General features: G+C 37.3%; 2 protein-coding genes and 1 long non-coding RNA gene across 4 annotated transcripts; 1 reads left to right on the top strand and 2 right to left on the bottom strand.

Moving 5' to 3' along the window:
• The first annotated feature begins 666 nt into the window (after positions 1-666).
• LOC132183727 (peroxidase 7-like) lies at positions 667-18,410 on the top strand. Its single transcript, XM_088518289.1, has 2 exons — positions 667-891; positions 17,664-18,410. Exons 1-2 carry the CDS (start codon positions 667-669, stop codon positions 18,408-18,410), a joined length of 972 nt encoding a protein of 323 aa, XP_088374415.1.
• Positions 4,159-5,164, bottom strand: LOC148584515 (uncharacterized). 2 transcript variants are annotated; one of them, XR_015912852.1, is made up of 4 exons: positions 4,837-5,164; positions 4,507-4,732; positions 4,314-4,373; positions 4,159-4,223 (listed from the first exon to the last, which is right to left on the bottom strand). It is a non-coding gene; the product is annotated as an uncharacterized LOC148584515 (long non-coding RNA). The 2 variants fall into 2 exon arrangements; XR_015912851.1 differs by having other exon boundaries at positions 4,314-4,732.
• LOC148584514 (uncharacterized) lies at positions 7,835-10,441 on the bottom strand. The gene has a single exon (XM_088518288.1). The coding sequence runs from the start codon at positions 10,412-10,414 to the stop codon at positions 7,835-7,837; it is 2,580 nt and encodes an 859-aa protein (XP_088374414.1). The 5' UTR covers positions 10,415-10,441.
• Positions 18,411-26,727: the final 8,317 nt, after the last annotated feature.

Genomic DNA, 26,727 nt, shown 5'->3' with positions numbered 1-26,727 from the left:
GCGGTAGTTTAGAAGGACCACATGTAAGCCTTGCCCAAAGTTAAAATAATATTACTCATTTATCACACCAATGTCAAATTGGCTGGCATAACTAAAGAGTAAATTACTTAAAAAAAAAAAAAAAAAAGTTATATTATATATTGAGAAATTTTGCTACACACTATCAAATATATACTCGCTGACCTCACCTAATAATAAAAATTACCAGCATATCCAAAATTTAATAGTAATTTTTAATGTCATATGAAAAAGGTACATTTGAATATGTGAGAGTCGGAAAGTGTGTAATAATATCATTTCGCTTATAGATTTATGCGACAATAAAGAATTGAGTTTTATTAGAATCTTGAGCATATCCAAACGTACCTAACAATAAGCTTGCAAGCCCTCTTTCGTGCTTTTACTAAAGAAATATTATCAAAGCTCCAAATTAACTTTGGCGATTAATGTTTTAGTTGAGCTTTACAAGATCAACAGGAAACAAGATAGATAGTTTAATCCGTCATGCGTCATTGGATTATGTTAAAGGATATAAATCATTTATCTCTTTATATTATTATTATTAGTTTCTGTAGATCATATAAATGAACAATATTTACTCTCTGCATTAATCAGCTCGTCTTTCTTATAACTATTCTTGGTAGAAAAAACTCCAAAGTAAGAAACATGAAATTTGGGTATTGGGCTCTCAATGTCCTCCTTGTACATTTGGAATTATCAGCCATTGAACCTGTTAACGCGGATGCTAATTACTCTGAGGATTATTACTACGTTGAGCCATGTCCGGATGTTGAGGACATCATCGACGAAAAAGTGGACGCCTGGATTAAGAAGGATTTCACCTTGGCTGCTAGCCTCATTCGTTTGCAGTTCCATGACTGTGCTGTTAGGGTAATTAGCAGGGAGATATACTTCATTTAAATAGATCACAGTTTCTATATATTAAATCAAACTCATTGGTGAAACTAAATCCTTTCCTTGCTTTCTTTCTTTTCTTTTTTTTTTTTAAACTGAAGAAATCATGACCAATCATAATAAACTAGATTATATATATATCAATGTTATGTGCTATATGTTTATCCAACAATACTACCGTGTCAATATCAACCAACTCATAGATTAGTTATTGTTAAAAAAAAGAAAGAAAGACTTTATTAGGTTTATTACATCAGCATTATGCGATAAAAATGTAATTTATAGTATTACTCATATATAATATATAATTAACTCCATTTGTCAAAAGAAATTTGCTCATTAGCGGCGACCCAAAGTCGCCGCTAATGAGCAAAACGTCGCCGCTATTGATCAATAGCGGCGACCCTTGGCCGCTATTCAGTTGCTGGTATTAATCCGCCACTGATGATCAATAGCGGCAACGTTTGGGGTCGCTGCTATTGATGGGTCAATAGCGGCGACTTTTAGTCGCCGCTAATGACTTTTTTTGTTGCCGCAAAAAAAGCTTGAAATAGGCCGAGTGTCGCCGCTGATGATGGTCAATAGCGGCGACCATCTGGGTGGCTGCTATTGACTATCAATAGCGGCGACCTTCTAGGTCGCTGCTATTGATAATCAATAGCGGCGACGTTATAGGTCGCTGCTATTGACTATCAATAGCGGCGACATCTCTAGGTCGCCGCTACTGACTATCAATAGCGGCGACATCTCTAGGTCGCCGCTACTGACTATCAATAGCGGCGACATAGATGTCGCCGCTATTAGTAGGTCGCCGCTATTGATAGTCAGTAGCGGCGACATCTAGGTCGCCGCTATTGATAATCGTAAAAAAATAAAAAAATCATTAGCGGCGACCTTGAGGTCACCGCTAATGATATTTAAAAAAAAAAAAAAAAATAGACCTGCTTATAATAGATGTTATTATATAACAGTTATGAGAATTACATCAAGCCTATTTATAGTCAAATCGCTCGAGATAACTAAAGTTAATTGGTGCAAGCATTGCATATATATGAAAGGACAAGTGGATTCAAGGATTCACTTCTTATCATGAAACAAAAAGTGAAAAGAGGGAAACAACAACACAAAATAATGACATGTTGGGACGTTTGGACAATAAGGTTATAATCAAAAGTAAACTCATGCCAAGTCAATCAAACTAAACCACCCAATCCAAGGCTTGCCTTTGAATTGTGGACTCTAAGAGCAACAAACCTTACATATATTGAAGGGTTTGAGTCCTCACCTATGAGCACAAACTATGTCCAAAAAAAAATAAAGGACTTCATCTCATCAAGCAAAGGAATAATAGGTAAACCATTAAAACAAGTTGGTGCAAGCATTGCATATGGAAGGACAAGTGGATTCAAGGATTCACTTCTTATCATGAAACAAAAAGTGAAAAGAGGGAAACAACAACACAAAATAATGACATGTTGGGGACGTCCGGACAATAAGGTTATAATCAAAAGTAAACTCATGCCAAGTCAATCAAACTAAACCACCCAATCCAAGGCTTGCCTTTGAATTGTGGACCCTAAGAGCAACAAACCTTACATATATTGAAGGGTTTGAGTCCTCACCTATGAGCACAAACTATGTCAAAAAAAAAAATAAAGGACTTCATCTCATCAAGCAAAGGAATAATAGGTAAACCATTAAAACAAGTTGGTGCAAGCATTGCATATGGAAGGACAAGTGGATTCAAGGATTCACTTCTTATCATGAAAAAAAAGTGAAAAGAGGGAAACAACAACACAAAATAATGACATGTTGGGGACGTCCGGACAATAAGGTTATAATCAAAAGTAAACTCATGCCAAGTCAATCAAACTAAACCACCCAATCCAAGGCTTGCCTTTGAATTGTGGACCCTAAGAGCAACAAACCTTACATATATTGAAGGGTTTGAGTCTTCACCTATGAGCACAAACTATGTCCAAAAAATAATAAAGGACTTCATCTCATCAAGCAAAGGAATAATAGGTAAACCATTAAAACAAGTTGGTGCAAGCATTGCATATGGAAGGACAAGTGGATTCAAGGATTCACTTCTTATCATGAAAAAAAAGTGAAAAGAGGGAAACAACAACACAAAATAATGACATGTTGGGGACGTCCGGACAATAAGGTTATAATCAAAAGTAAACTCATGCCAAGTCAATCAAACTAAACCACCCAATCCAAGGCTTGCCTTTGAATTGTGGACCCTAAGAGCAACAAACCTTACATATATTGAAGGGTTTGAGTCCTCACCTATGAGCACAAACTATGTCCAAAAAAAATAAAGGACTTCATCTCATCAAGCAAATGAATAATAGCTAAACCATTAAAACAAGTTGGTGCAAGCATTGCATATGGAAGGACAAGTGGATTCAAGGATTCACTTCTTATCATGAAACAAAAAGTGAAAAGAGGGAAACAACAACACAAAATAATGACATGTTGGGGACGTCCGGATAATAAGGTTATAATCAAAAGTAAACTCATGCTAAGTCAATCAAACTAAACCACCCAATCCAAGGCTTGCCTTTGAATTGTGGACCCTAAGAGCAACAAACCTTACATATATTGAAGGGTTTGAGTCCTCACCTATGAGCACAAACTATGTCCAAAAAAAAAATAAAGGACTTCATCTCATCAAGCAAAGGAATAACACTATCTTTTATTCAAATGCTTCTAGTATTTGCTATTTACATGCTTGCAAATTCTTATAAAAAGAAGAGCAACTCACATAACGGTGGAACAAACAAATGTTGAAAATAAAATTCACCAGAAAACAGACAAAAATTTAAAAAAAAAAAACCATCCAAATGAGACCTTCTTGGGGTGTCAAACTAGTTGTTAGATCTAACTACAAACTGGGTATAGCTCACTGATCTGAAACAAACATTCATATGAACAAACTAAAAAAAAAAAAAAAAAAAAAAGAATTAACTAAGACTAAAAGCAATTCTTTTTTCCTGAAACAAATAACGTAAGACAAAAAAAGATCGTCGGCCTTAATTACCACAATCAAACACAAACATAAGCTTATATGATTAATGAGGTCACAAACGCAAACCAACAAACAAATATAATCAAAAACCAAACACTCCAATTCACATTCTACTCATCCTTATAACTCCATGCAAGCCTCCCACTCGCTACATTTCACAGTACTTCCACCAACAAGTGAGTGACAATAGGTTTGAAATAACTTACCATCAATTGAGTCCTTTAGTGCAACAATTTCTTGCCTATCTTTCTCTCCAGCCATTCTACATACACTAAAAAAAGAAAATAGTGTTATATACTTGTATTAAATGGAATTAACTTCCCACCAACAAATGAATGACAATGGGAGTGAAATATCTTACCCATTGTTATTTGAGTCCTTTAGCGCCACAACTCCTTGCACATCTTCCACTCATGTCATCCTGTATACACTTAAAAATGAAATATTGTTATATAATATTACTCTCTTGCATTGTTTACTCAACTTGATAAACATGTCAAGAGAGGTTCACTAACTCAAAGTTCTTAAACAAAAAAACTGTTTGAAGTTCTTACCTTCTAACACAAACCAAATTTGTTATAATCTTTGTAATTTTAAAACTTCTTCAACAAAGTACAACTAAAGCACCCTCCAAGTTCTTAAACATTCAAACTATTTAAAGTTCTTACCCTATAATACAAATCTTAATAATATTAAAACAAAGTCTTAAACTAAATACAACAAAAACTCTTTCAAATGTTGCTTCCGCTTGCTTGAGATCCATAAGAGCTCCCTCCAATCCTAGGAATAATAGAATTCATATCATAATCAATGATCTTTCTAACAATTACTTGATATGTGTGTGAAATAAAAAAATAAAAAAGTTATAGGCAAGATTCTTTTACCCTCCTATATGTTTTAGCAGCATTTCCATTTGTGCTTGCATAGCAGCTTGAGATGCTTTTGACTCCTTAATTTGGGCCTGAAATGCTGCCTCCATAGCAGCTTGTGATGCTTTTGACTCCTTAATTTCGGCCTGAAATGTTGCCTCCATAGCAATTTGTGATGCTTTTGACTCCCTAATTTCGGCCTGAAATGATGCCTCCATAGCAGCTAGTTTCTCTTCGGTTTCTAGCTGTTTAGCCAAGCATTCATCATGGTTTTGTTGGTTGCATGAGGAATTTGACTTGGTAGGTTTGGCACCACAACCTTTTCCTCTGACATGTCCTGAGCGGTGTCCACCTAGGACCTTTAAGAAAATGTCTTCTTGGCTGGCATTAGTGTTGTCGGAGTTTGCTGCTATTGATTCCATTTCATTCTGCACAATCCATATAAACCTCAACTAAATAAGCCATGCAAGTTCATTAGACATATTCATCATGAGTACCCATTTCATTCACTTACATATTTACTCTCAGCGTACTCACTCACAAATATCCCATCCTTGTTAGTGTGCGTGTCCTTGTATATTTCTATCGGATTGGGTGCGGCATTAGTTTTCTTTGCCTGCACATAATACACATAATTAACTGTTACACTGAAGAACATTACTATAAAAGCCTAACACTATATATTCTTACCTTCTTGTGAATGATATTGACGAACGTCGTGCTGCCAGTGGTATGATTTGTTTCCATCTTTGCTCTGTTTTTCTTATTTCGCTCAGATTTTTTCTACAAAAATTCAATCAAAAACCATATTAATTTCATTTTTTATAGCTGAATACAAATCTTAGAAATAATAATTGACTATCTATTTGAATAAGATGTGTTTACCTTCCATATATCAACTTCGAATGAATCACATATAGCAGGCCATTGTTCCGGAGAAATACCAGTTGGAACATTGGCCCTCGCCTCAGCTTGAGCATTGGCCACTGCTACTAAATCATCGCTATCCACATTTTTGAAATAAATTTGGTAGTTCTTGAGGTGTAATGCGGAGCATTTCCTATTATAGGCCTTACCTAGTTGATGCTTTAAGGCATCCTTGTGCTTCTGTAGCTCCGGATCCAAAACAAACTTACCCTGAGACATAGTAATTACGAAAACAATGGTCAAAAGTTTGTCACATTATTTGTAGCAAGTGACATAATACACATACACAATGAGATTTATACCTTCACTCGTTCTTCCAATCTTTTCACCATTTCATCTGGGACCATGGTCCAACTCTGATAATGGAGGTCGCAATGATCAAGGACAATCTTAGAAATTATCCTCGACCACGCCCCGGAATTGTCGCCCACAGGTACGACATACTCATCCTTGAATTCCAAATTGAGCGGACCATCTTTATCTATCATATCATTAACCTTAGAATTCTTGTTCTGACCCCTTGGCCGTCTAACAGATGTGCTAGCTATTAATCAAAATATGAAAACGTAGTTAGTTGTATCTGGAAAAGAAGTTCGCACAGTGTATGCAACAAACTAATAGGAAAAAGATTTTATATTCACTTACAGCTTGCAGTGGGTGCAACTCCCGATGAGAGTATGTCATTAGACCGCTCATGGGAAGAATGGCTATGGCCCTCCGCCGAATCGAGGGTCACCGGTGATAGCATGTCCATATCATCATCAACATCAACGAGAGTCGGCCTATCACGATCCTCAACATGACACAGGCCTCGGCCTTGACCTCGGAGTTGACCACGACCTTGGACTCGGCCACGCCCTTGGCTTTGCCCTATCACCATTTGTAGTTGTTCTGATAGATCTGCAAACAACACAAAATAAATGTGGATCAGTCATATAACCATAATATTGCATGCTATATGGTTTGGACAAAAAAAATTGTTCATATACTTAATTTAGTTAATTGCACATAAGTGGTCAATATGTAGAAAAATAAAAACTAAAAATAAAATATGAGTAGCAACACATCATACAATTTGTTAATCCAATTCCAACTTGATCATTCTGTATCATAGTCTGTATCATTGTTGCTTGAGGATGACTGTTCGTGTTCAGAGTTCTCTGTGTGCTCAGATTCTGTGTCATAGTTGCTACTTAACTCTTCTTCACTATCAGAGTTAGTATTGTGCTCCTCAATCGAAGGGTTATCGTCAATGAACATGCTTGCATCAAGTTGCACATATAATTCGTCAATAGGTATTGTCGAATCATCTCTACGTAACATAGTAGAGTTTTCAACAATTGCAATATTACCCCCAACACATTCATTTTCCTGGTATACCTCATTGTTGGTTCCTTGGTCACCATTCTCATTATCTTCCCCTACCACTGTTGGATTATAGTATGTGTTTCTATTGGTCAGCGTCTGTGCTACTTTCCAACTGCCACCCAATTTAGGATCACTCAAGTAAAACACTTGCGCAGCTTGGCACGCTAATATGAACGGGTCGGACTCATACCATTTACGAGAGGTATTCACAATTGTAAAACCTTGTTCCTTTCTTATTCCCCGTGTATTACTCCCAGTGTCCCACCAATCGCACTCAAACAGATACACCCGATTTCGGCCAGGGTAACATAACTCAAAAATGCTCTTCAACTCACCATAGTACTCATCGTCTGACGTGTTGTACCCACCTTTCACAACAATACCACTACTCTGGGTAGTACGAGTTTCTGCACATTCTTTTGTGTGGAACCTAACCCCATTCACAATGCAACCTCTATACGATCTAACTTGACGATCAGGCCCGAGTGAAAGATGATATAATTGTTCTGGGACATTTTCTGCATTACGCCCACCACTGTATATATTATCTCGAAACCAGCGCTCAAATGTGGCCTCATGCTTCTTCTCAATGTCATGGCCACCTTCCCGTTCGATCATCTGATAGTGTTCACTGCGTAGAAAAGTGTATGTCGTTAGTAATCATCTAGTGTCATGATTAAACAAAAGAGAATCGGATAAGGAACCCACAATTATACACTTACTGCAAGTATGAAGCTGTTTCCTTACAATTACTAAGTACATACCATCGAGCCCTCGCAAAAATGTTCTCATCAAGTGTCATATATTTTGCCGCACCCAATGGTCGAACTCGCTGAAAGAACACATCGAGGCCTTGTTCCGTTTCTTCCATACAGCCGTCAGCATTTCGCTCTTCACGGCTCCATCTTGTCTCAATCCCACGAAGATACATGGAGCAAAACGTCAAACACTCATCAACTAAATAAGCCTCAGCAATTGAAGCCTCTGGTCGCGCTTTGTTTCGCACCTTCCTCTTCTGTTTACCAAGTGTCCTTTCCATTGGATACATCCAACGGTTTTGTACCGGTCCCCCAAGCTCAGCCTCTCGAGGTAAGTGAACCGCTAGATGGACCATAACATCAAAAAATGCTGGTGGAAATATTTGTTCCATCTTGCATAGAATCACAACAATGTCGACCTTCATTTGCTTCAAGATATCTACTTTTAATGTCCGTGCACACAACTGCGTAAAAAAATTACTCATCTCAATCAATGTTTTTTCTATTTCAGGCGTTAATTTTCCACGGATCGCAACAGGAAGTAAGCGCTGTAAGAAAACATGACAATCATGGCTTTTCATTCCCGATATCCTGTCAGGAAGCTTGTTCACACATCGACCAATGTTAGACGCATACCCATCAGGAAATTTTACACATTTCAGCCACTCACATAACTGGTTCTTCTCATCTCTTGTCAAAGTGTACGCCGCAACTGGCATCTTGGTGGTTGCACCATTTGTCTGCAAGTGCAATTCTTTACGTATACCCATCTCACGTAAATCTCTTCGTGCGTTGGCTGTGTCCTTTGTCTTCCCAGGAATATTCATCAATGTACCCAAGATACTATCACATATGTTCTTCTCAATGTGCATGACATCTAAATTGTGTCGTAATTTCAATGTTGACCAATAAGGCAACTTAAAGAAAATATTTTTCTTCCTCCAATTCGACACATTTATATCACCACCACTTGTGCGATGCTTTCTCTTGTTCCCAATATGTTTCCCAAACTGCACATGTTCAACATGTATTAGTTGTTGCAACAGTTGATCTCTGGACATTTCTTCAGGTTCCAATCTATGCTCCTCTGTACCATCGAACAATTCTCTTTCTTGTCGCCACACATGGTCTTGAGGAAGCCACCTACGATGACACATGTAACACTCTTTAGACCCATACTTCAACCTATAAGACATTGTATCCTTGTTACATACCGGACATGCCAGTTTTCCCTTCGTAGAATAACCAGACAAGTTTCCATACGCAAGAAAATCGTTTATGGTCCATAGTAACGCTGCATGCAACTGAAATGTCTCTTTAGTCAAAGAATCGTAAGTGGTTACACCTTCATTCCATAATTCATGCAAATCATCAACCAAAGGCCGCAAATACACATCAATGTCGTTTCCAGGTGCAGTGCGACCAGGGATAATTAAGGACAATATCATATTTGGATCCTTCATACACATCCATTGAGGTAAATTGTACGGCATTAATACTACTGGCCATATGCTATATGTGGTACTCATATTACCAAATGGGTTGAAACCATCACTTGCCAAACTAAGTTGCACGTTGCGGGAATCACGAGCAAACCATTCATGTTCTTTATCAAACTCTTTCCATGCAAGACCATCGGCTGGGTGTCCTAGAGTGTTGCCGTCATCTTTTCGTTCATCTTTGTGCCACCTCATATTTTTGGCCATATCTTTCGACATGAACAATCGTTGCAACCTCGGTTTTATTGGGAAATACCGCAAGACCTTTTGAGGAATTTTCTTGCCGCTACCCTTAACACAACTCCATCTTGAAGTGTTGCATGTTGGGCATTGTACTTTATCAGCATGTTCCTTCCAAAAAAACACACAATCATTCTGGCATGCATGTATAGACTCATAACCAAAACTCAAGTCCCGGCAATATTGCTTTCCTGCTCGGTAGGAGCATGGCAAAGTCTCTCCATCAGGAAGGGCCTCCTTTATCAACTTAATAATCATATCGAATGCCTTGTTACTTATGTTGCAAATCGTCTTTATATTAAGCATCTTCAAAATAAAAGCTACTTTTGTAAATTTATCACAGCCTGGATAAAGTTCACCCATGCCATCTTCCCATAATTGACCAAAACCAGTTCTATGTTCGTGATTGTCAGTTGTTGGACCCCGACTAGTAGAGGATTCACCTATGTTGGCTTCCAAAAATGTCCCCATTTGAACATCGCCTAACAATTCTTGGATCTCATCAACCTCCTCTATCCTCGCATTTATATTAGTGTGTAAGTTGGCAGTCACGTTTATATTACACGGATCTTCTTCCCTATGAAATATCCATCGAGTGTATGTGCGATCAATTCCATGTAGATACAAGTGACTCTCCACCAATTCAATATGATGAAAATATCGATTTGCACAATCACGACATGGACACCTCATAATACCATTTACATCCACACATGGACGCGCCATTGTAAAGAATTCTTCAAGTCCTTTTAGATATCGATCTGAACATCGAATAGGTTCTTGCATCCAACTCTTATCCATCTCAATGTCACTATCACAAGTTACTCTTTCCCTACATTTAATCACAAGCGTGTTTAGAGAAGATAAACGTTACCTCTATAATATGAAACTATTCAACTTGGAACTATTTATCAACATCTAAGATACATAAGGGTTATGACATTAAATCATTGGATGTCATCTTGTGCAAGAAACTGACATCTTTTATTTGTAGTTGTAAAAGATGTCATCTTCTTTCATGCGTGACATATATATAATTTGCAGTTTATGGAATGGTTTGATATTAAAGGACAAAGCCCATATAAAACGGATATTTGTAATTTTATAATTACAAATGGTTTCATTCTATAAATTTTACCTCTGTCTTCATTGAGGCTTAAAAAAGATGTTAGTTTCTGCAATGAAACTGACATCTTTGTGGCGTTGATCACCATACACGTTTACATGTTTTAATTTTTAATTTTTTTTTTCACCTTTTTATAATCTACCTTTTCATCCATTTTGCTCAAACTTTTATTCTATAAATATATCCACCTAATCCATACGGAATATCTAATAATTATGCTTTGTCTCATTAAAGTCATTTGCTTTAAATGTTTACTGATATCATTGAATGTCACATCACCCCCATCCAAATCCAAAAGCCTCGTTTGTTTCAATACTAATATAAAGAGAATGGATCTTAATCAAACCTATTTTTTTTGAAATTGAAGCCAAGAATGGTGATAAATTCAAATTAAGTTGTTCATAAATTCAAATCCTCCTTTCAATATTAATTAACCTAAGTTGATATATTGTTTCAGCTTGAACAACAGGCAAATCAATGCAACACATGTACAAGTTAGAAAAAGTGTTTGGACTTATTCTGTAGCAAAGGATGAATTTAGTGACAAAGCAACCAGTATATTTAATTAATTAATGAAAGGGATAAAGTAATTAACTTAAAAATTAAAAAGAAAAAAGAAAGAAAGGTATAAAGCGATAAACATGTACAGAGTTCTTTTGCCTCGATATATAGTCATGATTATTTTGTACAGTAATTATATAATAATTTAACACAAAGCTGAACTATGATAATATAATTTAACAACTATAGTACTATTAATAGAAATAAAACTGAAATAGGAGGGGGCCGGTGGGGATCCTTACAAACACCTAAAACAATATTAGAAATAAATGAAAAATGAATAAAATATAATCCGGTCTCATAGTAGCTTGACCAAAAGGCTAAGGAGAGGTCGTCTTGATAGCAGTACAAAACACATTACAAACTATCTAGCAATAAAATAATCTTTCAGTCAATTGATTTTTTTTTTTTTTTTAATGAATAGGAACTTTATTAGCACCCAAACACATTACAAACTATCCAGCAAACGCTGAACAACAAAGATACAACCAACAATATCAAGAAACAAAAATCAAACACTAATAAACACAGACACACAAAAAAAAATTAAAAATAAAAAACTCAATCCAACAACACTTTCTAAAACAAACACCAAACACCCCAAAACAAAAGTTTCCACATACTGCATAAACTAAACTAGAAAAAACCAGAAAACATCCCTTATACCAAAATGTCTTCCTTAAGATTCTAGTTCCGACAAAGGTCTGCATTCTCTTGGCTTCTTTTGAATCTACCCATTCCCAGCACTCTCGTACGAACTTCCCACATGATTTTCTGAAAATTTTGTTCCTCACGATCTGTTTTCAGATGAATCCCAGATTATCATTGTATAGTCCTTTAATATTTTGAAATTTAAAATAAGAATCAAATGAACCTGCATCATTTTTGAATTGTCTTCGATCTATCAAAAGTTGTGAAGCACCCTTAAGTCTATGGGTAAATGCCAACTACCCACCCACATTACTAAACTATATATATATATATATAGAGAGAGAGAGAGAGAGAGAGAGAGAGGCCAGGTATAGGACTACAACTAGGGGACCCATTTAATTAACTAAACTGTGGTGGAATCTTTAGAATTTCAAATTCAAATTGTGGAGAAATGAGAATGAATAATTAAAAGGTGCCAGTGATGAAGACGGTGTAAAAGCTGTATATAAATCTACCTATACCAATTATCACTAGTCTTTTTGTAGTATTTTGGCTAATTAATTATTCCCAAAGCAGTTTAGGAACCCACTCATGTATAATGTTCTTACTAGCTAGCTAGACTAATACTAAAAATCACATTTTTATTCTAGCTACAATTATTTTAAAATCACATTTTTGTCCACTCCATATATAACTATTATACTAGTTTTTCTATTAAAGCATGTTAGAATTAATATGGCTGTTTTCATATATATATATATATATATATATATATACCATTATGGAAATGGGTTCATCATTATTTATATCAAATTTCAAAACATAGCAGAGCACTTGTTCTACTGCTTCATGGCTTCCCGGAAACCTGGTTTTCTTGGCGCCACCAGATAACCCACTTGGCTAACCAGGGGTATCATGTGGTGGCACCTGATTTGAGAGGTTATGGCGGCTCAGACTCCCCAATCAGCCCCAGTTCCTACACTTGTATGCATATTGTTGGTGATCTCATTGGCCTGCTTGACCATTATGGTGAACACCAGGTATATATATATATATATATATATATATATATATATATATATGTTTTGTGTGTGTGTGTTTGTTTCCTGTGATTCGGATCCTCAATAATTTTTTTGCAGCAAAATTGCTATTTTTAGTAACTTATATCTATTGGCAGAGACAACTCAAAACAAAGTTACTATCAAAACAATAGACAACTTGAAGAAAATTTACAAATAAACCAGTCAAACCCAAAAAACCACGTTCAACCCAAATCTCCTCGTGGAACTAGAATAAAATGGTGTATCTCTCACTCACACAAAAGACGTTGCCTCTGACATTATAAGTCACTCTTTTTCCTTTTTCTCTCGCACACGAAGCTGCTGCTGCTGCTTTTGCTCTCATAAAATGCCCAAATGTTGGAAGCCTTCACCATGAGGTAAAGTGAAACAAGACTTCTCTATGAAGTAAATAAAGAGACAAAAAAGAAAGCAATAAAATCAAGGCACCACACGACATTAATTAAGCATCTTGCACTTTAAAATGAGAATGTAGTTCTTAGGCATCACCACTTTTGTTATCCAATCCTTTCCTTAAATTCGTAGAATTATGCGACCACTTCCTCACACAGAGATTTACAACTTACAAGCAACCCTTTTGGAAGACAGCCCGTCCAGCCCCGTAAGTAATTACTTCATCTTTTTCATCAAATTTTGCGTTTGTATAGTTAAATTAATTATCTCATTATAAGGTTTTTGATTTACTAGATGAGTAAGAAGAAAATAGGTAAAAAAAATTATACACTATTTTTAGAAGAGCAACAAAAGTAGTGATCTAACTCCTAAAGAAAAAGTGAATGTTGTCCGGGAGGCAAGCATTTAGGAGAAATTCATACCGGAGAGAGGTACGCCGGAGAGAGATCGAGCTACCGGAGAGAATTGAGTGCGCCGGAGAGAGAGCTGCCGGAGAGAGTTGAGTGCGCCAGAGAGAGAGAGCTGCGCCGGAAAGAGAGCTGCCGGAGAGAGAGAAACGTTCGCCGGAGAGAGAGAGAGAGAGAGAGAGTGAGAGTGAGAGAGTACTGATGGGGAGGTCTGAAAAATAAAAAATACAGCTGAAAATAAAACAGAGCTTTCTAAAAAATAGTACTGATCGATGAGGGATTTTGATCCAAAAAAAAAAAAGAAAAAAAAATAAAACATGTCTGAAAATTTAAGAAATCGCGCCAATATAAATAGCTGGCGCCAATTTTTTATGCGCACTCATTAGCGGCGACCTTAGTCGCCACTAATGAGCTCAATTATTATTATTATTTTTTTTTTTTTAAAATTATACTTACAATTTTGGGTAAAGTCCATGTACCCCCCTCAAACTACCACCCAATTGACAATGTCCCCCCCCAAACTTTTAATTGTAACAATGTCCCTTCCAAACTACCAAAACATTGACAATGTCCCCCCCAAAGCTAGCAATAAGACAAAAATGCCCCTATAGATTTCTCAATAAGACAAAAATATCTCTATAAATTCAAAAAAAAAAATTGATTTTTTTTAAAAACGAAAATTTTAATTTAAAAATAATATTTAACTATTTTTTAATTTAGTTTTAAAAAACAAAAAATTTCATTTTATTAAGCGAAAATTTTATTTTTTTAAACATAAATTTTTATTTAAATAAAATTATAGAACAAGAATAAAATAAAATAAAATAACGAAAATTTTCAATATTTATAAAAATAAAAAAATCAAAATCAAAATTTTTAAAATTTTTTTCTTATAAAATTGATTTTAAAAAAAAAAAAAAAATTGGCCAAGTTTGGATTTTTTTTTGTTAGTTTTAGATTTTTTCTAAAAGTTTTAGTATTTTTGTTTATATTTTACTATAGGAAATTTCGTCATTGGGGTGAACATTGACAATTTTTTGTAGTTTGGGGGGGACATTGTCACAATTGAAAGTTTAGGGGGGACATTGTCAATTAAGTGGTAGTTTAAGGGGGTTATGTGGACTTTCTCCTACAATTTTTTAATTTTTATTTATTTATTTATTTAGAGTTTTTTTTAAAAAAATTTCTCTTGTAATATGTTTTTATTATTATAATATTAACTAAAAATTTCCGTTTAATAAATTTTTATGATAAAGATCATTAAGTTGATATTTATCTTATAATTAATTATAAAATAATACAAAATTCAAAAAGAATATAAAATCAATATAACTAAGGCACTAAGATAATGTAAAAAGCTTACAGTTCAATTGAGTATTCGATTGAACCTTTAATTGTATCCAGTTTGATCTATCAATTGATTATATCACAATCAATCAAACTAATTCATTAAGATCGATCGGATGTTTGATCGAATATTTAATCATATCACGATCAATCGAACTAATTCATTAAGAGTGATCGGATGCTTGATCGATCATTTGATCATATCACGATCAATATAATTAATTTAGTAGGATCGATCGGATGTTTGATCGATAATTTGATCCTATCATGATCAATTGAATTAATTCAGTAGGATCGATCGGACATTTGATTCTATCTCGATCAATCGAACTAATTCATTAGGATCAATCAGATGTTTGACCGAACATTTGATCCTATCACGATCAATCGAACTAATTCATTATGATCGATCGTTTGATCCTATCATGATCAATTGAACTAATTCATTATGATCGATCGGAGGATTCGATCAAATGTTTGATCCTATCACGATCAATCGAACTAATTCATTAGGATCAATCGGATGTTCGATCAATCATTTGTTCTTATCACGAGCAATCGAACTAATTCACCAGGATCGATTGGATGCTTGATCAAACATTTGATCCCATCACGATCAATCGAACTAATTCATAGGATCGATGTTTGATCGATCATTTGATCATATCACGATCAATTGAACTAATTCACCTGGATCGATCGGATGTTTGATCAATCATTTGATCCTATCACGATCAATCGAATTAATTCACCAAGATCGGTCAATTGTTCGATCAAACGTTTAAATAAGAATAAGAAATAGAAAACTTCAATAATAATTAATAGGAGAATTTGTTTTCTTTAAAAGAAAAAAATAAATATTGATTTTTTATATAAAATAAGAATAGAAAATAGAAAAATAGAAAAAATTCACCAATAATTAATATAAAAGAAATAATGACATATTATCGGAGGATTCGAGGTGAATTTTTGGTAAATAATTTTTTCTATTATATATGTAGGATCAATAGCATCGCCCCAATATTTATAATTTTTTTTTTTTTTGGTGGTGTCAATAGCGGCCATCCCTATAGTCGCCGCTATTGAGGGGTCATTAGCGGCCACTAAAAACGTCGCCGCTAATGACCCATTAATAGCGGCAACTTTTGGGTCGCCGCTAATTAATTTAAATTACTTTTTCCCGTGTCAATAGCGGCCACCCAATAGTCGCCGCTATTGAGGGGTCATTAGCGGCAACTTTTTTAGTCGCCGCTACTGACCCATTAATAGCAGCGACTTTTGAGTCGCCGCTAATTAATTTAAATTACTTTTTCCCGTGTCAATAGCGGCCATCCCTATAGTCGCCGCTATTGAGGGGTCATTAGCGGCCACTAAAAACGTCGCCGCTAATGACCCATTAATAGCGGCAACTTTTGGGTCGCCGCTAATTAATTGAAATTACTTTTTCCCGTGTCAATAGCGGCCACCCAATAGTCGCCGCTATTGAGGGGTCATTAGCGGCAACTTTTTTAGTCGCCGCTACTGACCCATTAATAGCGGCGACTTTTGGGTCGCCGCTAATTAATTTTAATTACTTTTCCCGTGTCAATAGCGACGACCCAAAAGTCGCCGCTATTAATTTTAATTACTTTTTTCCTCTGTCAATAGCGGCGACTCTGTTATCGCCGCTAATTATTTTTTTAATTTTTTCTTATGTCAATAGCGGCAACTGTAGAGTCGCCGCTAATGACCACTTATTAGCGGCGACTGTTCAGAGTCGCCGCTGTTGACTCTCATCAGCGGCGACCCTAACGTCGCCGCTGTTTGGTGTATTATTAGCGGCGATAAGGATCGGCCGCTATTGTTGTTTAATAGCGGCGACCCCGCAGAGTCGCCGCTAATGATGCTTAATAGCGGCGACTTATAGTCGCCGCTATTGTTGTTGCTGCTAAATAAATTTTTTTTTGGTTTTTAGTGTCGACTATTAGCGGCGACCCACAGGTCGCCGCTATTAATGGATCATTAGCGGCAACTAAAAAAAGTCGCCGGTAATGACCCCTCAATAGTGGCGACTTTGGGGTCGCCGCTATTTGTTTGGTCGCTAAAGACCATATTGCTTGTAGTGACTACCGTGTCAATATCAACCAACTCATAGATTAGTTATTGTTAAAAAAAAAGAAAGAAAGACTTTATTAGGTTTATTACATCAGCATTATGCGATAAAAATGTAATTTATAGTATTACTCATATATAATATATAATTAACTCCATTTGTCAAAAGAGAAGTATTACACTTCCAAAATTTTTTCTCTAAAAGTTGGTTGTCAAAGAAAAGCACCATAAAAGAGAAGGATTCCATCGTTCAACTAGAATACTGGGGCAAGTTTGCATATCATATTAATTTGCTTTAATCAATCAAAAGGTAGATATGTTGGTATATCTTCTTAAGTTTCTTGTGTGGTATATATTTGTAATTCATAGAAAGAAAAGTCTGTGCATTATTACAGGGATGCGACGGATCCATTTTGCTGAACTCTACAGGAAGCGAGAGGACAGCATCTGTCAGCAGTACTCTGAGAGGTTTCCATGTGATCGACGAAATCCAGGCAGCGCTCGAGAAGAGGTGCCCAAGAACTGAGTCTTGGGCCGACATTCTTGTCGGCGCGGCGAGAGAGGCCAGCTTTTTTATCCATGGCCCCATCTGGCCAGTCCCGTTCGGGCGCAAGGACGGGACAGTTTCTATAGACAAAGAAGCCGAAATGGTCCCTCATGGGCACGAAAATGTCACTGCCTTAATCAATTTTTTCGAATCTAAAGGTTTAGATATGCAAGATTTGGTCACTCTCTCTGGAGTGCACACCATTGGGAGTGCTTCCTGCAATGCATTTATAAACAGAGTCAACAACTTCAATGGATCCGAAAAGCCCGATCCCTCACTCGATGCCACTTACATGAATTTGTTGAAGAAAAGATGTAGCCGCAGGACGGACCTTGTTAATCTCGATGTAACAACTCCGAAGACATTTGACACTGTTTATTACAAAAATCTTCAGATGAAGAAAGGATTGTTAACGACGGATCAAGAACTCTATTCAGATCCGAGAACCGCTCACATGGTGGATACAATGGCGTCGTCTCAACCCAATATCTTCAGGGACCAGTTTTCGGATGCAATGGTAAAGCTTGGGAACATCGGAGTTCTTACTGGAAATGAAGGTGAAGTTCGCGTGAATTGCAATCTCGTCAATAGTTAGTTGAAGAGTGGTACGGATAGAGGTCCTTGTGTTATTTTCGCATTCAATAAAATTGGACGCTTGGCCTTGTGCGTCCCGAAATGTATCCAACATTTTAATCAAGGTTTTGTTCCTTATAAAACCTTGATTAAAGTGAGCTTTCATTATTATATATAAATGAGATATACTATTTAGCATTTTCTTTTATGATGCGACTTAAATGAGATATATTATTTAGCATTTTCTTTTATTAAAGGTACTGTTTTGGTTAAAAAGACAACAAATAATACCGTTTTGCACCGTTCAAACGGCATTATTTGGTTTTTTAGTCTTGCGCTTTTTGCCATTTGCAAAAAGTCACTAGTTACATGTCACTAGTGACTTTTTTGGCCCGCAAAATCGTCATAATATGACAGTCATTAAACTCTTAAATTTTTGTAGTGTGGAGATAATAGCGGGTGACATGCGGGTGGAGCCACCCCCTCTAGGGCATGAATCTCCACCGCTACAAAGGTGCTGGGGTAGAGTTCTAGTCTTTATCGTTCTCTCTACGATGGTTGAGGGTGCAGAGGTCCACTCTCACTGCCCATCTCCACCTTTTTCGGTTATAATTGTGTATTTGGTATGACAACATGGATCTAGATACACATAATTCGTTTTTATTAGCCTGAGATGGATAGAAAATATGATGGAATGAATAACTTGTTCTAAAGCCAAACTTGGACTTTTAACTGTCAAAATTAGAGATTGAGAGTTTTCGTTATCATTTTAATTATCATTGAGACAAAACTCATAGACTTTCGAAAAAAATTCAAAAGATTTTTAATGTATGTTTTAGATATTTCTTATTCTGGTGATGTCTCTGCCATAATGGTCTTGATATATATCTCATGGGAGACAACCTATAGGGAGAAAAAGTGAATGATTAATTTCATTTCCCCCTTCAAACTACCACTCATTTACACGTTGCCCTTATGATCTACCATCTATCACCACACTCAGCCTTCTTGAACAACAATTTTCTTGCAAAACATCTCGCCATTTTTTTTTTTTTTTTGAAACAAATAGGAATTCATTGATCATAAAGAAACTTGCATGGCAAGTACACGTGTGAGAATACAGACAGGGAAGTCTTGTAACCAAAGTTGTTCGTAGCTTAAAGATAAGGCAAACATGGCAAGGATATGTGCATCCTCGTTGGCTTGTCTGGGCACGTGGACCATCTTCCATTCAAGAATTTTTCTCTGCTTCTGCTTCGCGTCTTGCACCAGTACCCCATTACTGCCCCTCCATGATTCTTCTCTGTTAAAAGCCTGAGTGATTTCAAGAGCATCTCCTTCCAGCTGGGTCTTCATCCAGCCCATTTTCTGACACAACTCCACCGCTTTCCAAGCTGCCCATGCTTCAGCCGCCGCAGAGTCCTGTATGAAAGGTTTTATGTCGCCAAAAACAGCAAGCACCTGCCCCAAGTGGTCTTTGCCAATGATTCCAACACCCATTTTCTTATTTTTCATGTCTAGCATTGCGTCCCAATTGACCTTGGTAACTCCCGTGGGTGGCTTCTCCCATTGCTGCATACTCCTATTATTAACAGGGACCCTAGCATTTGGATTTGGCGTCGGCCTGGCTTGCGCATATTCTTCCAGTTGGGTACAAGCTCGTTTGATCACCACCGCAGGGGATGTCAATCCTTCTCCATAAATAGGCGCATTTCGGCGGAGCCAGATTTTATGAGCTACAGCTGCAAAAACTTGCATCTCATCACCCTCCAGTCTCTCCGAAAGTTTGCTGAAAATGAGCATAAAATCACCTTCAATACTGGCACATTTCTGCAATTTCCTTGAGCACTCTAGCCACACATCTTTTGCCGCTGGGCAGTTCCAGAGAACATGCCCAGTTGTTTCCTCCTCTTTCTCACAAATTGGTCAAAGACAGTCCAGAGTAATGTGTCTTTTGTACAAATTCCTTTTGCTTGGAAGAATGTTATGACAAGCCTTCCAAATGAACAACTGCACCGTCCTTGGTACATTTAGATTCCACACATTTCTCCATAGTTCAGCTGAAGTCCCCATGGATGAGCATAAACCCTTTTTCATTTTCGTCAGAGTCTTCGCTAAATGGTAAGCACTTCGTACAGTAAAATTCTCATTCTTAGTGCAAACCCATTCCAGCTTATCCTCCATCCGTGCAGGGCATATAACCATACTACGGATTTTCTTAGCTTCCTCGCGCATGAAAATCTCATGTACCAGCTACACATCCCACCAATGAAAATCAGTATCAATTAGTGCACTTAACTTTGCCTCTGGAGAAAGAACACTAACCAGGGATTGGTCAGTGTATGACAGTGGGGAAGGTATCCAGCAATCTCCCCAAATCTTAACAGACTTACCATCACTACTCTCCAAATCAAGCCAGCTTCCAACAGATTCTTGGCATTCCAAAAACTTCTCCAAGCATAAGAAGGGTTATTACCTAAACAAGACTGAAGGAAAGACCCATTTGGGTAATACTTAGCCTTCATAACTTGAGCCACCAATGAGTCCAAATGTTGGAGAAGTCGCCACCCTTGCTTAGCCAAAAGCGCCTTATTGAAACAGCCAATATCTCGAAATCCCAAGCCTCCATTTCCTTTTGCCATTCCCATTCTTTCCCAACTCAACCAAGAGACATGATTGAGATTTTCTTTATGTCCCCACCAAAACCTCATCATCATAGAATTTAACCTTTTACAAAGCACTTTTGGTAGTTGGAATACGCTCATAGTATACATTGGGATTGCCTGGATAACGGCTTTGAGGAGAACTTCTTTTCCAGCAAGTGTCAGAAACTTGTCCTTCCACCCATTCATGCGCTCCCAAACGCGCCCTTGAATTTTATTGAAAGATCTCACTCTAGACCGACCAATTAAAGCTGGTAAGCCCAGGTAAGTCTCATAACACTGAGTCGAAGGCACACTTGCTGCAATGATAAGTCTATCCCAAGCATCTGCAGGGGTATTCTTACTAAAGAAAATAGAGGTTTTATCCCTATTTAGTCTTTGTCCAGAAGCCCTCTCTTAACCTTCAAGAGTCTCTTGCATTTACCCTATTCCTTCATATTAGCCTTACAGAAAAGTAGGCTATCATCAGCAAAGAACAAGTGACTTAAGTGCACACCATTTCTAGTAATAGGCATACCAGAAATTGTCTTATTTATCTCTGCCTTCCGTAGCATGTGGCTTAATCCCTATGCGCATAAGATAAATAAATATGGAGAAAGTGGGTGGTCACCTTGCCTTAGACCCCGGGTAGGGGTGATATGGCCATGGAGTTGTCCATTGATTAAGACTGCGTATGAGACCGCTCGGACAGACGTCATAATCAACTGAATCCATTTCGGGTCAAATCCCAACTTCATCATGATTTTCTCTAGGAACTCCCACTCCACCTGGTCATAAGCTTTGCTCATATCCAGCTTGAGCACCATGTATCCCTCTTTTCCTTTTTTCTTGCTATTCATTGAATGAAATGCTCTAAACGCTACTAAAACATTATCAGTGATTATGCGATCTGGTACAAAATCACTTTGATAGAGAGATATTATATCGGGAAAAATCTTTTTCAACTCATTAGCTAGAACTTTTGCATTTAATTTATAGAAAACATTGCAAAGACTTATAGGTCGAAATTCAGTTACAAAACAAGGTTTCTTCTTCTTCGGGATAAGTGCAATATAGGTATGATTAATCCTATGATAAAAAATACCATTATTCAAAAAATCTAGAATTTTCCGACAAACTTCATTGCCAACCATGGCCCACGATTACTGGAAAAAGCAGGTTGCATATCCATCCGGTCCAGGCGACATAAGGGGGCCCATTTGTTTAGTGCTGACTCAACCTCCACAGCCGAAAATTTTGCCATCAAATGTTGGTTCATATCTGCATGGACCCGAAAGTCCAGTCCGCCCAAACACCTCTCAGTATCCACATAGCCACCCGTCGAATATAGCCTAGCATGGTAACGAATAAAAGCCTGTTGTATCTCCTTTGGTTGTGTCCACATTCGCCCATCTTCATCAGCAATACATGTTATTCTGTTGGTTTTCCTTCTTTGATTGGCCCAAGCATGAAAGTAAGGGGTATTGCGGTCCCCTTTTGTGTACCAAGCCTGTTTAGCACGTTTTTTTTTCATGAGATCTCCTCCTGGTTCAATAAGCATGCGATCTCCTGTTTTAGAACTTTTATAGCCTCCTGATTTTGTGGCCCTTCATGATCCTGCAGAGTTGCAAGTAGGGCCCTTTTTTTGCGTAACTCCCTCTCCATGGCACCATATTTCCTTCTACTCCAATTGGACAGCAGCCCACGGCAATACTTAAGTTTATTAGCCACTCCTTCCACACCGATCCCATGCAAGTCCTCATTATGCTAGGCCTCACGTAATATCTGATAATACTCCTCATCTTCCAACCATTTTGTCTCAAACTTGAAACCAAATTTTGGGGTTCGCCTTTCCTGACTGGACTAATCAAAAGAAACCAGAACTGGCACATAGTCAGAAGACCTTGCTACCAAAATGTGCACATCCATTTCAGGGAACATTGCACACCATTCTGCATTAGCAACGGCGTGATCTAATCTTTCTTTCGTGAAGCCTCCATCTTCTCTTGCATTAGACCAAGTGAATTTTAGGCCAATAAACCCAAGTTCACTAAGCTAGCATTCCTCCAATGTGTCACGGAAGTTCTCCATCTGAATCTCACTTCTTCCAACATTTCCCCATTTCTCAGTGAGGTCCACAATTTCATTGTAGTCACCAACCAATAACCGTGGTTCAGGTGCACATGATTTGAGATGCTTTAGGATTCTCCATGCTTCATCTCGTTTTGCTATCTCCGGGTGGCCATAAAATCCTATGAACTTCCATTCCCATTCTGCCACTGATGTAGTATTTTTGTGACCAAAAATATCAATTATAAAAATAACCACTCGCAATAGGACGAATCTTTGTAGGATACGGCTATAGAGAGGGTGTCGAACCTCAAGGACTGCAGGGGTTTTATTATCAAAATTCGAAAGATTAAAATTAACTTAATTAAAAAGAGAATTGATTTGATTTTCTTTAGAACTAAAGTGCATAAAAATAAAAGAGATTTAAAATAAGAGAGAGAGTGTAGGATATTGACCTCACCTCTATCCGCACAACAATGGTTAATCATAATTAATCCCAGAAATTCATTCTATGCATGTTATAAATAAACAAGAAACTACCTTATTAAAAAATAAGCATAATCTATCTTCGGTTGGCACGGATCGTCCACCTAACCACTAAGATGCGGTACGACCCGTCTTCTCTAGGTATAAATTATCAAATTCTTTAACAGGATACACACAATCAATGAATAAGTGTAACCCATCTTCGGTTGGCACAGACTGTCTACCTAAATTACACTAAACTAGGGTGTAGTACAATCCGTCTTCCCTAGGCATGGCCTATCAAATCCTATTGATCATATGTCAATTAAACCCATTGTATAACCATCATCCTCATAATCACTGAAAAACAAGAATGATTTGATTTCAATAAAAGTAAAATACTTTCTAAGACAAGAGAAAAATTTCACAAATATTGATTTTTGAATTTAAGAACAATTGCATTTAATAATTAAGAACATAAATCAATTGTAGCAATCCTCATAGTTATACAATCAACATGCATAAATTGAAAATCTAGAAATTAAATACAATCAAACCATTGTGCTTGGATAGGGTTACATCAACACCCCACGAAGGGGTTTAACCGCTCATGATCTTCTAAGCTCCAAAGACAATTTACTGAATTTTGCTCTAAGAGGCGGTATATCTGTTTACAATGTTTAGAGCCCTATTTATAGGGAATTGGAAACCCTAAAACCCTAGAAATCCTCATAAAATCGGAGGTCAATCTCCCAGTCTAATTGGGAGACTGAAATCCAAGTCCATGCTGGAGAGGAATTCTTGCCGTGCACTGTACGCTCGTGTGCGCTCGATCCAAGATTTGGTGTGCTCAAGCGCAGTGCGCTCGAGCCTAGCTGGTGTGCGCGCGAGCGCAAGCATGCACTCGATCCTTAGCCGCAGACGCTCGAGTGCATGTGCTCTCGATCCCAGGAGTGCTGCGCTCGATCCTAGTTCCAGAATGCTCAGCTTTTTGTCTTTTTAAGCCCAATTTCCAAAGGTTTGTCAAATGAAACCTGAAACTCAAAAACAAAACAAAATCAAACAAATAACAATGCTAAGGAATTAACATATGTAAATTAAGGGGCTTAAATGTGCAACATTCGGCGCTTATCAGCCACCGGTAATTTGATCACTGCATTTATATAGTGCCTTGAAAAATTTTGCACGGATAGCATACATTCATCCTGCCAAAGGAGGGCAAGGCCCCCACTCCTTCCAACAGAGTCAATAGTAAGTAAATTTGTAAAACCAAGCTGTACTCATATCCACTCCATTTCATAACGTGACCTTTTGGTTTCCATGAGAAACAAAAGGTCGGGTTTCTTTTCCTTTGCCAATAGGCAAAGGTCCCGAACTGCCCGGGGGTTGCCAAGCTCCCGGCAGTTTCAGCTGATAAGAATCATGGCGTTTGACAGGGTTGTTCCGCAGCCACCACCAATTCCATGGTATTTGGGCCATGCTCCCCTGTTTTGACTTCTTCCCATCTCAATCCATCACCTTGGTTTTGGACATCATCGTTCAACCTCAGAATAGGACTTGGACTATTCCTAGCCTTCCTCCTCCAATGCCGTGCACTCCCCCCTGGTGAGATACCACACCCAAACTCCATAGCCGTCAAACCATCGCTGTCACGTTTTCTCTTTGGCCCAGTAATGCCCCTGTCATGCTCAAGACCGGTTCCAGAGTTTGGGACTATAGTTTGCCCCTTATGGGCCAACCCATTATCAAGAGAATGAACCCGGCCCTTTCCCTCTTTTCCAGCCCATTTTGTCATCACTAGGGCCCTTTTGACTCCAGCTTGCTGACCCACCCATAAAGAGCCTTTTCCTTTTATTTTTCCTTCCCGCTCCTTCTTCATACCAAATTGCGCCTTTACCGGGATCTGTTGTGCAAATTTTAATACTCACAAGTGCACTAATCATTTGCAATATAATGTTTTGCAAGTGTGAGATCGAAACCACAGAGAATTGTATTTTTGAAAGAGCAATTTATATCTAAACTAATTAAATCCTAACCTAGTTCAAAAAGAGTTTTGAATTTTGAGTTTTGAAAATTAAAATGACTAAACATAAAATAAATATACTAAGTAAATCAATAGATAAAGGTACTATGGATGCGGAATTCATACTCATCGAATCATAACAACATACTCTATGTTCATCAATATTAATTCGAAGTTCTCACAATTTAAATCTTATGTATGTTTTACTATGTTTCAAAGAATTAATCAAAACCATCCCATGTACCTTTATCTAAAACCTAAACCTAAACCTAAAGAAAAACTAAACTAAAAGAAAAGCTGTGGATTACATTCTGTCTCCAAAATTGTATCTCAAAACTAGTCTCTGAAATTGTGTCCCTTTTCTTGAATGCAAAGAGGTCTATTTATAGGCTTAGAAAAGTCCTAGAAGCCCAAGTAAACCTAGATAATTCGGAGGTCTGTCTCCCACTCAAAATAAAAGTCTGAAATCGGAATAGGATTCGTTTAGATTTGTATCCTCTTATTGCGGGGCGATTTTGGCATAGTAATCGTTCAAATTAGGAAAATTATATTTCACAATGAACTGTATTATTTTGGCATAGTAACCTCAATCCGATACTTGAGCAAAAAGTTATGGCCAAAATACTGAGACATGTTCAGAATCTGAATTTGAATCCAATCCGATTTTGACTCCAATTAGAGAAATTTCAATTTAATTCTTTCCATGATTGTGCTAAATTTAACCATATCATCTAGGTCTTCTCAAAGTAAGCTTTCTTCCAAACTTTTTTTTTTTTTTCTTTTCTTTAAAGATGCAGTTTCTCTTTAACAACCTACAAAACACTAAAAACACAAAAACTAACATAAAACATTAAATAACGACACAACTAAAGGATTAACTAATGTAAATTAAAGGGTCCAAATATACAATATTTGACACTTATCAAGATCCTTTCTACGTTAGCATGCAAGGGTTCCTTTCTTTCCTTCTTTTGACCCATATTTTCCTTTCCATTTGAATCCTACATCACCGCCTCCTTTGGGACCGTTTCTGATTCTTCATTATTGATTTCCATGTGTTGAGAGAGAACACTCTTAGGGTTCCCATATGAGACGCTACTTGCCATATTAGTCTCACTATGGGACTAGTTTTCATCTTT

This window comes from Corylus avellana, chromosome 7 (assembly GCF_965113065.1).
Source record: "Corylus avellana chromosome 7, dhCorAvel1.hap1.2, whole genome shotgun sequence".
Taxonomy (NCBI): domain Eukaryota; kingdom Viridiplantae; phylum Streptophyta; class Magnoliopsida; order Fagales; family Betulaceae; genus Corylus; species Corylus avellana.
The sequence above is the reverse complement of the archived record's forward strand: the minus strand, read 5'-3'. Positions and strand labels throughout refer to the sequence as shown.

What these genes read in the sequence shown, in the direction of transcription:
- LOC132183727 (XM_088518289.1), top strand. Translation starts at nt 667, where the DNA reads ATGAAATTTGGGTATTGGGCTCTCAATGTCCTCCTTGTACATTTGGAA. An exon ending in TCCATGACTGTGCTGTTAGG is followed by an intron (nt 892 to 17,663) that starts GTAATTAGCAGG and finishes GCATTATTACAG; the next exon opens with GGATGCGACGGATCCATTTT.
- LOC148584514 (XM_088518288.1), bottom strand. Translation starts at nt 10,414, where the DNA reads ATGGATAAGAGTTGGATGCAAGAACCTATTCGATGTTCAGATCGATAT.